Source organism: Acipenser ruthenus, chromosome 1 (assembly GCF_902713425.1).
Source record: "Acipenser ruthenus chromosome 1, fAciRut3.2 maternal haplotype, whole genome shotgun sequence".
NCBI lineage: Eukaryota > Metazoa > Chordata > Actinopteri > Acipenseriformes > Acipenseridae > Acipenser > Acipenser ruthenus.
In genome coordinates, this window is record NC_081189.1 from 25,949,127 (window position 1) to 25,966,099 (window position 16,973).

Here is a 16,973-nt window from a genome sequence, read left to right on the forward strand (position 1 = left end):
ATAAAGACATAACATACTTTATTCCTGATTTCTAATGTTAAGATTTTAATACTGACATTCCTGGAAAGTGTCTGCAAATGACCCCATCTCCGTAAACATAAAAAAGAAGGCTGTCTTGCAAAACATGATTTGGTTGATTTTTTTTTTTTTTTATATTCAGAACTAGCCCTGCAAAGTACAGGGGTAGCAAAAAAAAAAAAAAAAAAACAGAAAGAGAAAAATAATAATAAAAAAAATCAGTTGGGTTTTTACTGGAGCAATCTAGGTAAAGTACCTTACTCAAGGGTACAGCAGCAGTGTCCCCCACTGGGGATTGAACCCACAACCCTCCGGTCAAGAGTCCAGAGCCCTAACCATTACTCCACACTGCTGCCCATTTTAATTATCAAAACAGTGGCGGATCTTAATACCACCATCCAAAAATGTAAAAATCAGTTTTTTGGCTCATTCCATTTTTATTTTATGTGTTCATGTTAATAAGTGCATTGATAAATCACCCACATTTAAATATCTTACACTGTTAGGTCTATTTTATTTCTTCTTACCATGGTTATTATAGGATTCATAAGTTTAGTTATGAATCTTATCAATAAAAGTTAGACACCAAAGTACACAAAATCATATACGGTACAGATATCATAGATGTCAAGTTTTTTTTTTTCAGTTTAATCAAGGCAGATCAAAAAAGCCTTACATATGTTAATTGCACGTCTCTATATTTTGTGAAGAGAGCTTGGGGGCTATTAAGATAAGGGAAAGTTTTCTGTGCATGGTTTGAATTTTCAGAGTCAAGCTACATTCACACTTCTGTTGAACATCAAAGATATGTTATCCCTTCACACTGATAATCAATTTGGTCTATTACAGCCACCCGAGAGACATGCATTTGTCTGATTTATTGAAGCTGCAGAACAAAGACCCCCTTAGAATACATGTAATTGTAAACACAAAAAGGCAAATATGCACAAATAAATACATACATACATATTATTATTTGTTTATTTAGCAGACGCCTTTATCCAAGGCGACTTACAGAGACCAGGGTGTGTGAACTATGCATCAGCTGCAGAGTCACTTACAACTGCGTCTCACCCGAAAGACGGAGCACAAGGAGGTTAAGTGACTTGCTCAGGGTCACACAATGAGTCAGTGGCTGAGGTGGAATTTGAACTGGGGACCTCCTTGTTATAAGCCCTTTTCTTTAACCACTGGACCAAACAGCCTCTATATATAAATACATACAATTTAGTAAATGTCTTTCAAACTTATACTGTTTCATATGGTAGGCTTGGTGGTCCAGTGGTTAAAGAAATGGGCTTGATACCAGGAGGTTCCCAGTTGAAATCCTGGCTCAGCCACTGACTCATTGTGTGTGACCCTGAGCAAGTCACTTAACCTCCTTGTGCTCCGTCCTTTGGATGAGACGTAAAACCGAGGTCCTATTGTAAAATGACTCTGCAGCAGCAGTTGTTGATGCATAGTTCACATTCCTAGCCTCTGTAAGTCGCTTTATGTTAATTGTATGTATGTTAATTGGCCAATTCATAATAATAATAATGATAGCATAATCTGTCAAATTACCTAAAAACGTATAGTCTACAACAGAATTTTCCAACAGAGATGCAGCTGTTTCCCTTTCCCTTTGAATTGTGGTACCTGGTTTGCATAGATGGATGGCAATGCTCGTCACTACTTTGTTGTGGAGAGATGAATACTATGCTTCCTGTTTGAATCCACAGGCACTGAGAGTACCTGCATGGTGATTACTGCTCCTACATGCAACTAAGCAAGAAGTTAGCATTTGCTTTTGTACTTGCTTCAAACTATGGCTCGTTGTGTTTGTATGTATGTGAGGTACAATGTACAGTTCATACATTAGTAGGATTTAGGACAGTAGGCTACTGTGTGAGAAGAGGAAATGAATAAGAGAGGATGCAGGAGAAAGTCAACCCACATGCATAGTCTTACTCCAGATGTGCTTTGCATGTTGGATGACCTTATACATACAGAGATTTTGGCTGGACAAACAGTTTTGCAGATTGCACCTGCTCTGCTGTGGAAGCAGAATCTTGTACTGCACATGAACAAAGAAATCTCTTTTCCAATTTTTTTTTTTTTTTGGCGGGGGGAGGGGGGGGGTTATTATCTGAAAAACTGTGAATAAACTTTTTACATAAATCAGTGTGCCAAAAATAACTCTATAAATATTCGTACAGTGAGACTCAATGGGATTTAAAAAAAAAATAGCAAAGAGTTCAATGAGCGTGGTTTAATTAACTAAAAGATATACTGCAGGTGTTGGGGGATGTTACAATTGGCAGCAATAGGTCATTCATGGCATCCTAAAGCCCCGGTAAAGATTTCCAATGGAAAATATCTAGCAAAATCCCTTTTTCAGGGATGAAAATGTTACCGGTGCACAACGGTGTGCACCGGTAACACTTTTTATTATTTTTTTGTAGTGCAAAAGCAGACGTCCTAGGTCCAGCCCAGGTCCAGCTGTCCTAAAAGCGGCCCGTCCAGAGGGGGGCTCTGTGACGGCTTTGGTCTGTTTTTTGCTCTACTGTGAACGCATCGGTCCCTGAGACTCACGTTTGCCACGTACACTCGTGGGCAACATCTCCATTGTCAGCGTCAAACAGGCACAGACACCGGCAACAAGAAGTCTGGATTGTTACTCGGACAACAACCAAAATATATCTTTGACAGAACACTAATCTTATACACATCTGCAGTACAGTACAGACTTGCTAAGACACTGTCTCAAGGTAAAATATGCTGGTGACTGCATTATGCTCATTAGTGCTACCACCGAATTATATTAGTGCTGACAATGAATGATGTATAAGAACACATATCATGCAGATGATAAGCAGACAAATGCAGTATTATGCAAATTCAATGGGTACGAAGTATTTGTGAATACCACTGTATTTTCATTTGGAAGAAATTCTGATATTAAACTTTTGTAATTTTAAAAAAAAAATGGCATTGCGTAGAATCATTTGTTCTTTGTTGTCTCCTCACCAGCTGCACAATCTAAATAAATAATTTGTTTTGTGAAATTGCCTTAAGAATTTACATATAAAGAAAGCTTAATAGTTCACATTGTGAATAATATTCCTTAATTTAGCATTGTTTTTTCGGGTAGATGCTCTAAACAAGAATAACAATTATTGGAAAAAAGATATACTAATATACCATTCTTAAATGTGGCACTGATACTTGTGGTTTTTTAAACAAATCTAACATTTTTCCATGACTCATAAAGTTATTACATGCAGATGGTGTTTGGAAAAAAACAAGATATAAAGTCATGGACTTCTGAAAAAATGTGTGTTCTTTTACAAGACACATTCACAGACCAGACACTTGCAAATGACTACCAGAAAATGTATAAATTTTACTTTTACATATTTAAATGCTTTCCCTTGTTTCACTCCTTGGTTGTCAAATAGCTCTTTCTTACTGTTTTCATCCTTCCTCCACGTTTTAGTTTTTTGCTTTTCTGCTGCATCAAACCAATTTAAAATGTATTCAAGAACATGGTAAGAATTGAGGGGGAAATCAGAAATGCGCATCTGTCACTCTTCAACTCCTTAATATCCACGCATTTTTTAAATGAGAAAAGCTACTTTATTTATGTAACTAGATTCAGTTTCAGCACAAAATGCTTCCCCCCCTGTCCGTGAACACAAGACATAATGTACTGCATATGAAAAATTCTGGCTTGTGACTCTGTATTTTAAACATAATAGTACAGAGGGGTGGCTGAGCATTGTATCGTATGTGATACAGAAATGGGCATTACAGGCTTAAACCAACTGAGTTCCTTTAACGAATACATTTAGATTTGTGCATATGGTAATATTGCTACGGATTGTCCTGCAAACCAGTGCACACACATACAGAGGGTCCTCACAATCTTGTGATAATCACACAGCACCTGAAAGGTTATTTTTGTATGAATAGTTTATCTGATTATATGTCTACAGGAGGCTAGGAGTATAGGCTATGTAAATGAAGACTGGTACAAAATCAAGGTTATCGTGTTCACCATGTAGCGTGTGACAGACAGACAGACAGACAGACATGATCAGTGCATAAGGATCCCCATTTTTTGAATGAGGATCCTAAAAAAATGTTTAATAATCAATGGCTACTATTCATGTGTCTCCAATAGCTCATGCTTTTACATGTTTAACAATTATTGAATAAAGCACACAAAAAAAATAATAACATAGCACATGTACTGTTGATGCTTCCAGAGTATTCACTAGGGTTCGAAAAGTAATTATAGACTTTGTGTATTTGTGTATGTCCTTTGTAGCTTTGTTCATCGTTAATATTTACAGTTGGCACTACAAAGTTTTCTGATGGCATTCTTATGACTAATAATAATTATATTATTATTAATGATAATGAACAAGAGTTAAAGGAGTAGAATGAGGCAGCATCATCTTGCGCTCGAAATTAGCTTTGGCTCATGTATGACATGTAATTGTTTGAAATAAAATAACTCACAGTACAGTGGATTAAAATAAAAGCCAAACATGTTATTAAATATCTGTTTTCAAGTAAGAGAGGCTCATTGGGGCCTGTGTTCATTCTCTAATCCATTTATATATGTGTTTAAGGGTGAAAAAGATAATTCAATGTACAATTTACGAGCAATTTAAAATATGCAAATCACTTTATTGTAAAACAAAGACTTACTTATCCTGACTGGGTCACAAGTGTACTTCTATCACAAGTTACTGATAAATGTATTAAAAATTCAAGGATTCTTTGTGATGCTGACAGGGTGCCCCTGAAAACAAACAAACCAAAAAAAAATGTACGTGAACAGATACGGCTGATGACGATGACAACAGACCTTACCTTGTATTGTGTTTGTCTAGTGGAAGCACTACTGCTGTGCAGAAAGAGACCAATGTTTTGTTTTATGATTTCCATTAGTTACACTAATAGGGGACTACAGTATATATGTAAATCACTTATGCTTATATGCAGGACTATTTGAGTAGAGACTTTTAAAGAAATAAATCAAAGTTAAATCAACTGTATAAAGCTTTGCTATGGTCTGGTTTCATTTTTACTATCAACAGCACGTACGTACAATTGCAGCTTTTGCTACGTGCTGAGGCAGCCACTTGTTGAAGTTTTGTTTTTCAACACCGCACTGGACAGATTGCATAGCAGCATTCTCTCAGTCTGAGTGTGGTTGATCCAAGAAGGGTTTCCACGTGCTGTGCCTAAACCAGCGCCTGTCACAAAGCTGTTTGAGTCTGTTGTTGGTTTCTTTAACAGTTTCATTGATATCAAACTTTATTTTAACCCGTGAGCTCAAGCTTCGTAATCCAAATAACAGCCACTAACTGATTTCTATTTACTTGTAAAATACATCAAAAATATCACGCAATTACATGACACTAACTTGTAAAGACATGTTTTTTGGGGGGGGGGGAGTGGGGGGGGATTTTCACTTGGCAGCAATGTGTTTCTGTAATTCTTTTCTACATACAATTATTTTCTTACAGGTCAAATTTGCAGATGTAAAAATGAAATATATAGCCCCTGGTGAGGAAATCATTTAAACTAATATCCAGCTGACATCCAGCAAATATTGAAATGACAAAAACCTCAGAAAGACAACAGCTGCTTGACTTTTTGTACTTTTCACCTTTTGTTGTTCCAAAACTTAAGCCTAAAATGTACAATTAAATGGTATATATGCCATCATTTTAAATTGTGATTGTAGATTTATTATTCTGTCACTTGGATCTATTTTACATGTTTCAAATTCGGAATCGATGTAGAATATTCACAAAAGTGAACCGATTTGGTCAAAATATCCTGCTGGAAAGGAAAGACACTTGTATAGACTAGATGTAACACACTGTACTGTAGCATCCTATCTTAACAAACACACGTTTGGTAAACCACACTTTTTTTTGTAGAAGACTACAAATGATTAATGGGTGTTGCAGACTTCTGCACTGTTATTCCATGTGCGCTGGCTTCAAATCCACACAGTCTGTTCCAGACTATCTGATTAACTGCAATAAGACAAAGGTTACATGAGGATTTGCAGTCTTTGATTTAATTTGCAGTCTTTGATTCAAAACATTTACATATCTAACTACCCGTGTCAGGACTTTTATATAATAGGTCTATCATTGGGTTTCATTGTTTGTAAAGTATGAAATGCTCTAATTAATAGTTTTGTTGAACTTGAATGATAGTCAAACCTTGTTTCAAATCAAAGAAATTGCACAACCTTGTCGCTGCCTTCAATCTGTCTAAAGTTGTTGTAAAAAAAACTGCCTTAAATAGGAACATATCTTCTGTTTACGTGGATAAATTGGCTCATGAGACCACTTGACTGATGGCTATCTAATCCTCTAATTACTAAGAAATTACTAATGATCTTAATACCACCAACCATTAAATACTGTAAACCACTAAAGGGATATTTTATACCAGCTACATTTTCAGAATCTTTAACTGTTCATCTGTTTTATATCCTATTATGTGTGTTTAATATAATTCAGTGTTGCTATTTCTCCTTAGATCATTATTAATCAGATAAACAGATAAATGTCCCATTTCAACCACCGCGGTACTGGGTCTCAGTTACAGGTAACAAACTTGATCGGGTTTGCTGTCATGATCTTTGGGATGCCTTTGATGATAATAACAAACTGGTAACTTGATCCACCAGTCCTGAATGGAAGACGGTCGTGATGAAACTTGATGATGTCGATGAGCCTCATCTGAAAGTATGTTCTTCTATGCTTCCAGGTGGGACTGCAATGATTAATTCCATGCTTTGTGAGTCAGATGGTGTATGATTGTGTCATCCCAAAAATATTTCATGAGAAGAAAACAATCTTTCAATTTATTTTTGGGGGAATTTGTTCAAAGGTAAGATCTTAAAAAACAGGGAGGTCATAAAAAGAAGCCATTCACGTCCAAGGGTCACTTTTTTACTTATATTCTCAAATTTCATGTATTATTTTTGTGTTTCATGTGGAGTTCGATAGTGGCACGCCACTAGCCACTCCAGTACCTTCCTAGTATGTATCGTCATCCTTAAGAAACAGATTCTTCTCTCATCTCAATTAAAGCCAAATGTTTTTGGATAGAATTTTTCCAAGTAGTTTTCCTCCTATTGTAATAAACAACAGTACCAAAACATACAAAAAAAAATGTGATCAAAAGACACCAAACACTCCAATCTGTTTACTGGAGCAGCGGGTGAAATACCACAAAACCCAGGACAGTTTCCTGTTACTGTCCAGCTGCTCTCATGTAACTGTCAATAAAGAATCTTACTTGTATTTTCATCAAACATCTGGTTTGTCAGTTGCCAGCTCCAGATGGAGTAACTAAGGAAGGTTCTGAAGTTTCTATTGGGTCGTGTTCGGGGATAACCAAAAAGGGGGATGAACATCATAAACAGCACAGATGAGGGAAAAGCATTTGTATCTCCGAGAGCTCAGGAGGCCCATCATCTATTACTCAATTTTCTTCAGTAACAAAGTAAATAATCCCATATGTGTTGAACATGATGTTCTGTAGCTAAATTGATTCTCTGTGTATTATTTTTAAAATAGTATAATTTAAAATACTGTAATACTGTAGTTTGAACAAGTGTTTTTTTTTATTCCCCAAGAAAAATGTAAGAAAAAAATCACAGTCTTCTTATATCATTTTTACCATAGATCATTATCTAGAACTAAACAACTTTCTCAAGTGACAACCAATATATTTTGTCTGAGTTCACTGTCAACTCAGCCCAAGCACAGTCGGACATAAGTCAAATCAGACTTAAAGTAAAGGTTATTATTGTCTGACTGGACTTACTTACGATTTCACCGTAATATGAGTTGATTTATGTCAGATTTTACATAGGTCTGAAACAGTGCTGGACCAGACCTGTTTTCGTTATTGTCATTCAACTGGAAGCAAGGTTGTTTGGGTTGAGTGACAGTGTCTGTTCCAGAAAGGTACAGTAATTAAGCCTAAATTATTTTCACATTATTTGTTACCCATAGTAGAGATTGGGAGTACCATGAGTAATGTCACATCTACATGGGTGACAACACCCCACATACTCCACAAGAACCAAATTAGATTTATGAAAGTTAACTAAAATTATGTCCTTTTCCCATCTATAAAAAACACGGTTGCAACTATAGTACAGGCACCAGCAATGATATTACTGGAGTCTAGTATGACTGGTGTTTCTCCAATCGTACAGTGTAGCAGGCCCACGTTGCACAGTGATAGCAGCCTTTTTCAAGCTGTAATGTTTTGTTTTTGTGCGTGTGCTTTAATGATGTTAATTTCCCCTAATGGAGAAAACATGGTTGTCACATGGTGATGTAACTGGCTGTATGCCTGATCTCCCTGCTGATTCTGCAATCATCATTAAAAAAAAAAGCACTAAGCTATTCGAGAATAAGAAGGGGCCTGTTATGTCCTGCCAGCTGTCATTTTGTTTATTAAAACCGCTGCCTGATTTTATCTCATTGTTTTCCCAGACTTACTATTTTCAAAGAAACGTATGCTGATAAAAAGCAATGCAGCAGGCTTCCAGTTAGATAACACACAAAAATGTTACAGATACTCAATAGGCTTGTAATAGTCATAGACTATGAGGCACTGCGTAAGGGACCATTAAGAAATTATTTAACAAGATGAAGGAAAAATATATAGTATCAGGCATTAACTGAGAACCTGTATAAAGAACTTTGTTGATTGATATTTACCAACAAAAGTGTGCTACACTATCAGTAAAATATAAAGTTGCATACGATTATTAACTTAAACTTTCTAACAGCTAGATCCTAGAACCATTACACCACAGAATCGTTTTTAACCAATCAGTTCACTCAGTTGCAGGTTATATCATATACCTGTCTTAACTTAAAGAACACACTTACTACCACTGTTATAAATAATAAATATATTTATTTATTCAGCACGTAGAATCTGCAATGAATGAATGATTTATTGATTGCAATTTCAGATGATTTAATGAACTGTGATTGGTGCTCAGGGCCCGATGACTGTGATGGGCGCTCAGGGCCTGAGTGAATGATAAATTTGGCTGGAGGCCTCGTCCGTGGGTCCTCGACAGCTACCTGTGCGAGGCCGGCTGGAAAAACATGAACAGTTACATGCATTTTGCTGATAGGAAGTGGCTATGGGCCACCTCCCCCCAAAAGACGAGGCCGCCAAAATAATAATAAATGATTAACGCACCCCAGTGGCGCACTTCCACCTACCCCCCAAAATATTGAAAAATTTATGAAAATGAGCAGCTGACACGGCCCGTCCCCCAGAGCATGACTGCACTGGGGGAAAGAGCCCAGCCTCTCCAGCCTGACCACTCAACCCACAGAACTAAATAAGAACCACTCAGCACTAGGTAAGGAAAAAACCCCTACTCACAGATTTTTTATTTTTGATGTAGGGGGAAACCTCAGGGAATCCGTGGCTAAGGGTAGCCCTTCCTCCAGGCTCTAAGCTGTCGATTCCTGTTTCGGCTTCCCAGCGCGTGACTGACAGGCCGAAACAAAAGAAGTGACATGGCAGAATAACACACAGAGCTTTTATGCGCTTGCTGATGATGTGTTGGTTAGGGGCGGATTCTCCTTGCAGAAAAGAAACCAAGTTTACAATTTTTCTTACTCTATTTTTTATTTATAATGTAACAGTGTTTACTGGTAATAGCAGCAATGGTTTGTGTTGTGAAATAAGTATAAACATTCCAGGTTCTCACATGCTTAAACTACACTTAAAAACAAATTACATCTAAAATAATGGTATGAAAATTGAGGGTCAGGGTCACTGATAATTCCCAGCAGCCCTTGAATTAGTAGTATTGTCCAAGTCTTTATTTGTGTTGGCTATTTAAACATATAACACACTGTGAACCATTTACAATAATGAATGTATGGTATTAGGGCTCAGAATCAGCCAGTAGTAACTTGATAAAACACTGCATTATCTTTTACTGAGTCCCCAAGTGCATGACTGGAAACCTTCTAACTGCTTTCTGCATTCTTGATAAATAACAATTGGCAAAGCTAATACACAAGAAAACAGAAATAGTTTTATGCTGAAAAAGAACAGACATATTTGTTGGGGGATTATACCAGGTAAACTTTGTCACTACACACTAATTATACAGTTGTTCAAAAGTTTACATACCCCAATGGAAATGTATAATCTAGATATTCTAGAAATTTCTCGAAAACAAATAATTATAGAAAAAATCTTTTGTAGCATTTCAGCATTTTTTTTTTTGCAAAACTCCAAAAATGCTAATTCAAAAGTATTCATACCCTGACAAGGAAAGTGAAATTAAACGCTAGTTGGGGCATCTTTAGCAATAATAACCTCTTTTAAACGATTAGGATACTTGTCAATGAGCTTTTGGCATGATTCTTTAGTGATTTTTGTACATTCTTCAATGCAAAATTGTTCCAGTTCATTCAAATTCTGAGGACTTCTTTTGTGCACAGCCTTCTGCATCTCATATCAAAGATTCTCAATCAGATTTAGATCGGGACTTTGACTAGACCATTCCAGAACCTTGATTTTATTCTTCTTTAACCAAAGTAGATTCTGATGTGCGCTTTGGATCGTTGTTGTATTGGCACGTCCAGTAGCGCTTTAAACCAAGTTTTGTAGCGGAGGGTTTCAGATGATTGTCCAATATCATGCTTTCATGCATTCACTTAATAATTAGACTCAGGGGAGTTACATGGTAGGAAAGTGTTGCTGCGGCTGCCGGAAGTGAAATAAAGTGAAGTGTACCGGCACTGTAACTGCATCATCTTCCTTCTCACTCTGACTGTGTATCCTATGTGGCAGAGCAGGGGAAGGAAAGCTGTAGTCCTTAGAGATGAAAGTGAGGAGAAGTAAAACAAATAAAAATAAATAAATAAAAAGCTGAAAAGTGGCAGGAATCTGGCATCCACTGCCATGTTGGATTTTTTGCTCAGGAACCCAAATTGAATGAAGTTAAGATTCAGATTACACCTGGAATTAGAATGTATACCAAACACTACGTGAACTTTAACTGCTGGTTTCACAAACCTAGAGATGCCAATACTTGAGTGAACAAAACAGCACCTGCCAAGCAAAATTAGGTAAATGTTTTTTTTTTTTTATTTGACAAGTCAGGACGGTAAAATAGGGTCTGCGAAACTTGATCGAAGTATCCAGTCAAATAAAGTTGAGGTGAAATATATATTTAGTTTCAAGTGAAATCAATTTTTTTCTTACCTGTGCACAAGGGCTGAAATAAATGTTTTCTTTTAATGTTCTTGTTCCTTTGGATCTCAAATGCAACTTGTTTACATCAGAAAGTAACTCCCTTTTAATTGGTAAAGGTCATAAAAGAATATGAACACTTTCAATTGTTCTTATTAATTTCTATTTTTGTGGCACCTTCCTTTCCCCCTGTTGTTTGAGCTTTAATAATAACAATAACAAGCCTAAACACTGAACCTACAAAAGAAGCCACACAAAATACTTTCAGTGCGGCACACACAAGGCAAGAGCTCTTGAACGTGAGCTAATCATCCACTCGTTTGGGCCTATTTGCAATACTAAGCATTTAATATTGTAAATGTTTATTTTAAAAGCACAAAGTTGACATTTACTGGCTGTAGTTACTGTGACGAGTATTTATTATGTCTACTGTTAGACTATGTCTAATCCTAATGTATGGATTATTCCAGGAGAGTGGGGGTCTACAGGGTTTGTCAACAATGTCTGCGATCAACCACCCCCCCCCCCCCCCCATCGCTCGCTCGCTGCACAAGTGAAACAGAAAAAAAATATATATGTATCTTAATTTTTTGCCAGCACCTTCCATTCGTTCCATTATTTTCACAGTTTTCTGCAATGTGAACTGTAGAACTGCACCATAACTTTTTAATTTGCAGTACTTGTTTGTGGACCAATGAAATAGCAACTTGCCAAGACAGCCATCTGCAAGCACCAATGAGGTACGTAATGTAAAAACAGCCGCCTTAATAATAATATCTTTATTTTTATATAACGCCTTTCATAGTGGACCACCATCACAAAGCGTTTTACAGAGGTAGGCTGTGAACTGTGCATTATATGCAGAGTCACTTACAACAGGACAATGATTTAACATCTCATCCGCAGGATGGAGCACAAGAGGGTTAAGTGACTTGCTCAGGGTCACACAGTGAGTCAGTCAGTGGCAGTGGCAGAGGTGGGTACTGTAATTGAGCGAACATTTGGAATCCTCAAAATGTGATTCCGATGTTTGGATGTCTCTGGGGGAACACTACAGTACACTCCTCCTGGCTGGTTGTGTTTTACATAACATAGCTCTCTATAATGGATGTGATGTTGAACTTAGAGGAAAGATTACAGGGTCTGAGGGAAGCAGATGCTGAACTTGAAGCCCCAGTGGTGGAAATTGCAGATGCTCCAAGTGCCAGGCAGGTCAGACAAAGCCTTATAGATAACTTTTTTTATTTCGTAAGTATTCACACTCCACCTCCAGGCTGCTAAAAAAAAACAACAAACAACAACAACAACAACAACAATAATAACAATATCCTTGCTTGGGGTGTTGGTCATCCTCCTCACTTCTGCTTTTGTTTCCTTTCTTCTTTTTAGGGGTTTCAAAATGCCATGCGTTCACTATCGCAGACGTACAGGTCCTCTTAAAGGGAATGTTGAATCCTTATTGGTTGTAACCTTACTCCCCCCACTGTGCTTTGATTGGCTGGGCGCATGATTCGCTATGTGTTAGCCCATGCATGAGACCCGAGTTCTAAATCTCGTTTTCGTACGCTGTCGTGACGGTTCGCTAAGGCTGTCATTTTTGCCCTAGTGAAAGTGGCTGCGCACATATTTGCTAAATAGGGCCCAGTATGTTTAAATATGAATTAAACAACTGAATTATGAGAATGAATTTCTTTAGATCAAGCTCCACATCTGTTTAACAATGCAGGGTGATTTGGAACAGCACGATTTGCCCGGTCTTACTGCCGTTGGATTATAACAAATGCAAGAAGAGATCCTGTAAGAATATGAAAAAGTTATTTGATGCTAGATTTCTCAGCATTTGTTGTATAAATAATTATACTGTATAGTTTGACTCATATTTCTAGTGCAGTGGTAGGCAGTACTTCCTGTGCTTTGTTCTAACCGAGTCCTTACTTATTACATTGAACCAATTAAACCTCTGACCTATAAAACCTGGAAGGGAACAGCACTCCAGGCCAAAAATAAAGTTGTTTTTAATACTTTATTACGTTGCAACAGGAAAAAAAAAATGCAACAACTGTAAAATAACAAGCAAAGCAGGAAAAAAGGAAATAAAAATAATGCTTTGAAGGTTTAGAAACCAAACAATGTATATGTGAATAATTTGTAGAACTGGTTTTACAAAGTCCTGGAAATGTTTTAAATACTATATGATTTTTTTTTTTAAATACTGAGCAGCCAAGACACAGCAACATGCCTTTTGAGGGGCAGAGGAATGCAATTAAGAAAGCACACAATAACTTTCCAGTTCCTTAATAAAGTCACAAAGCAAGACAAAATAACATTAATTTTCAATAAGATCATGTACAAAACAAAAGGAAAAAAATCACACAGTACCTTCATTTTTTTCTGGATAATAAAAGTTAAACCTTTCTTTGATTTGGTAAACAGTTGCATCGTAAACATTTGTTAACTCATGTGTACTGGAAGCAGCCACATTATTTAAAGGAGGGCAGGTTTGGCACTTTTATGCTGATATCTCCAATGTTTATATTTCGAGGCATTTCTGGGAGGTTCATATTCTTTACAGCAGACACAGCCCGTGCTGGAGCCCCTGCTAGACCAGCCTGCACACAACAGGAGGATACTATTAGATCCAAAACCATCCAAGGTATACACATGCAAAACACTAGATATGATACATTCACATAGACAAGCAAACCTACGCTGTGTGAAGTATAAAACGAAACACATACAAAACATACAGACGTACATATACAAAACACTACTTGAAAAGATGCACATGCACATTTTAGGTGTCTTGTCTTATACCCAGAAAAAGCCAAGTCAAAAGATTTCACATTTTAACAATAAACACTGTAGTCATCAAGACTTTGAACTTATTTTATACTAATTAAGGTGGAACCTTTATAGTTCTGACTACTGCTCCTGTTGCTAGATCAGGGTGGTCAATTACTTTCCTTTATGCAATAGTGACCTATTTGTGTGTTTTTTTGTTGATTGTTCTAAATATTTCTGCAAAACATCTGTTCAGGAACATCTGTTTTTAATTGCATAAATGAAAAAGGAGACGTGTATGAACCAGACTTTTTTTTTTTAACCTTCACTTTTACCCTCTGTACATAGACTATGGTATATCGTATGCTAAACCATACATATCTGATACTATTGATTCATAAAGGGTACATTGGTATACACAAATTAACCATTTACAGTATGTTAGAATGAACACATCAAGTTCAGGCTCCAAACCAGCAAATGGTGATAGTGGTCAGGTTAACTTGAAGACTCTTAAAGCTAACCTTAACAATCCTGATCTTTATTCAGAGAATAATATGAACAAAAAATAAGCATAACTGATGGGAAGAGACATACAAAATGCAGTAGGAAACAATATTGATATTGTACTGCACACCAGAAGCTACAGTATCCCAACGCAAAGTTTACTTTTGGTACTCTTATGATTTGTGTTTTTATTGTATAGGAAATATTTTAAAGAATCTAATGTGTAACTAAAAACACATGGACATATCCAATAACATTTTTATCATCCATAATTATTACCCCAACTTTAGTTGCGTCTTTAACAACCATAAAGATTCCACCTTAGAAAAAGAGAATCCGAGTGGCGAGGAAGCAAAATGGGTGTCTCTTTGTCATATTATACACAGATTTATCAGTCTCATTTTAATTTGCCATGGGGTCAGTTACATCTCAAATAGTTTCCAGTGCACACCCATGCTACCGCTATGCACAGATTGTGTTTGAATAATCCACACTGTACACTAAAGCTGTTCAATTTGTAAAATTGCTCCTAACAGAACATTTACAAAAAAAAAAAAAAAAAAATGTGTTGAACACATGACCCTATTAAAAAAATTAGACTGTAAGAAACAAAAGTACGTTGGATGTTTTATGGTAGGCAGCTGTTCAAGTCCCACAAACCCAAAAGAGATTACATTTCTTCAATTTTTGAGGAAAAATCTATTTTATACAGGACTATTTGGTTTCAATCTTCAAGTAATGTAAAGTATGTGTCAGAACTAACTGAGCTGGGCAGTTCAAACCTTTTACTAGTACTAAGAACACAATGTGTGAGAAACGTCGATTCATACACTTGTATGTTTTTCATGGAATGTCTGTGGAGTAGATGGTAACTGATCTGTGCAATTGTTACTGTAACTTAATTGGACAGTTGACAATAGTCAACATGTTTTTTTCAATATTTCTTTTACTTTTTTAAATTCTTACATGGCGAAAGTTAATTTTCTTGAAATCGTAGTGAAACGAAAGAAAAAATAAATATTCAGAAAACAATATATATTTTTTTTAATTTAGTAGTCACCAATTCGTTTTTCTCCCCAATTTATTAGTGTCCAATTATTTTTGTTTAGTTCAGCTCACCGCTACAACCCCCGCACTGACTCGAGAGCGGCGAAGATGAAATGTGTGCAGTCAGCCGACCTCTTTTTTTCCTACACTGCAGACTCACCATGCAGCCACTCAGAGCTACAGCATCGGAAAACAATGCAGCTCTGGGCAGCTTACAGGCAAGCCCGCAGGCGCCCGGCCAAACTACAAGGGTCGCTCGTGCGCGGTGAGACGAGAACACCCTGGCCGACCTAACCCTCCCTCCGCCCGGGAGGCACTTGGCCAATTGTGTGCCGCCCCCTGGGAATTCCCATCCTCGGTCAGCAAAGGAATAGCCTGGACTCGAACCGAAGACATCCAGACAGACGCGAGTGCTTTTACTGGATGCGCCACTCAGGAGCCCGACAATATTTTTTTAAACCTGATTTAAATGTCATTTTAAAATAAGGTTTTGTTATTAATACAAAATGCTTTTACCACAAACGAATCGCATTTTTAAAATCACATTTTATTCTAAATATATATTCGAATGTTATTAGTTTGCAGAAAGTGGATACAAACTTTTAAGAAACCCCATGTCCAGGTAGTGACTTCCCAGTCTAGGCCCTTGCCACCATGATTAGGTTCTCACTCCAAAGTGTTTAAAAATGTAATCCTTTATACAGAAGGTGTATTCCCTACACTGTACATCTGTAACTGGGAGGGAGAGAGATGAAAGGGGTTTGAAATCAATCCGGGACACTTATTGTGGTCTGGCTAAACTCTCCAAATTGATGGAGGAAGAGACCCAAAAATCATTCCATATAAATAGAGATGGTAAAATGCTATACTTGTTGATATAATGGAAGTGGGAAGCATGAAACTTAAATGCAATTTTTGATCTTTGTAACATTCAAAAAGTGGACTGGATTGCATACTTCAGGTGGAACGGGATAAAATCAAGCTTTACAGACTGCATTGTGGCACAGATGGACATGTGGTACCCTGTGCAAAAGCCCATTCACACTGCTTAAAGTGTTGGAAGTTACACAAGTCAATAAAGAGTGACATTTTATTCAACGGGTTCATGTAACTAATGTAGATTATACAAAATTCTAAATATATCCTTAGTAATAGGGTTTCCAAAATATATTTGTACAGTCACGCATTCCATTTAATCAGTTCCATCAAATTGACAGCAAGCATACAACCACTACAGACTACAGCTATTGCCAAACGTTTTGCATCACCCTATAGAATTAACTATTTTTGCTTCATAAAGTCGAATGAAACCCGCTGAATAATGTTACATTAACATTATTGAATAC

The 16,973-nt window shown here is 36.9% G+C and overlaps 1 protein-coding gene across 3 annotated transcripts in view; it reads right to left on the minus strand.

Moving 5' to 3' along the window:
• Positions 1 to 13,296: 13,296 nt before the first annotated feature.
• The window catches only part of LOC117433313 (AP-3 complex subunit sigma-1), a 30,928-nt gene continuing 27,251 nt past the window's right edge, over positions 13,297 to 16,973 (minus strand). For 2 of the 3 annotated variants that reach the window (XM_034057266.3, XM_034058900.3), the window contains exon 7: positions 13,765 to 13,901. Coding sequence is in view for 1 of the 3 variants with exons in the window: in XM_034056616.3 (XP_033912507.1) it covers positions 13,773 to 13,901 (129 nt within the window). In the remaining 2 variants the exon portion in view is untranslated. Of the gene's footprint in view, positions 13,902 to 16,973 lie in introns of all 3 variants that reach the window. The other variant, XM_034056616.3, reaches the window with a different exon arrangement.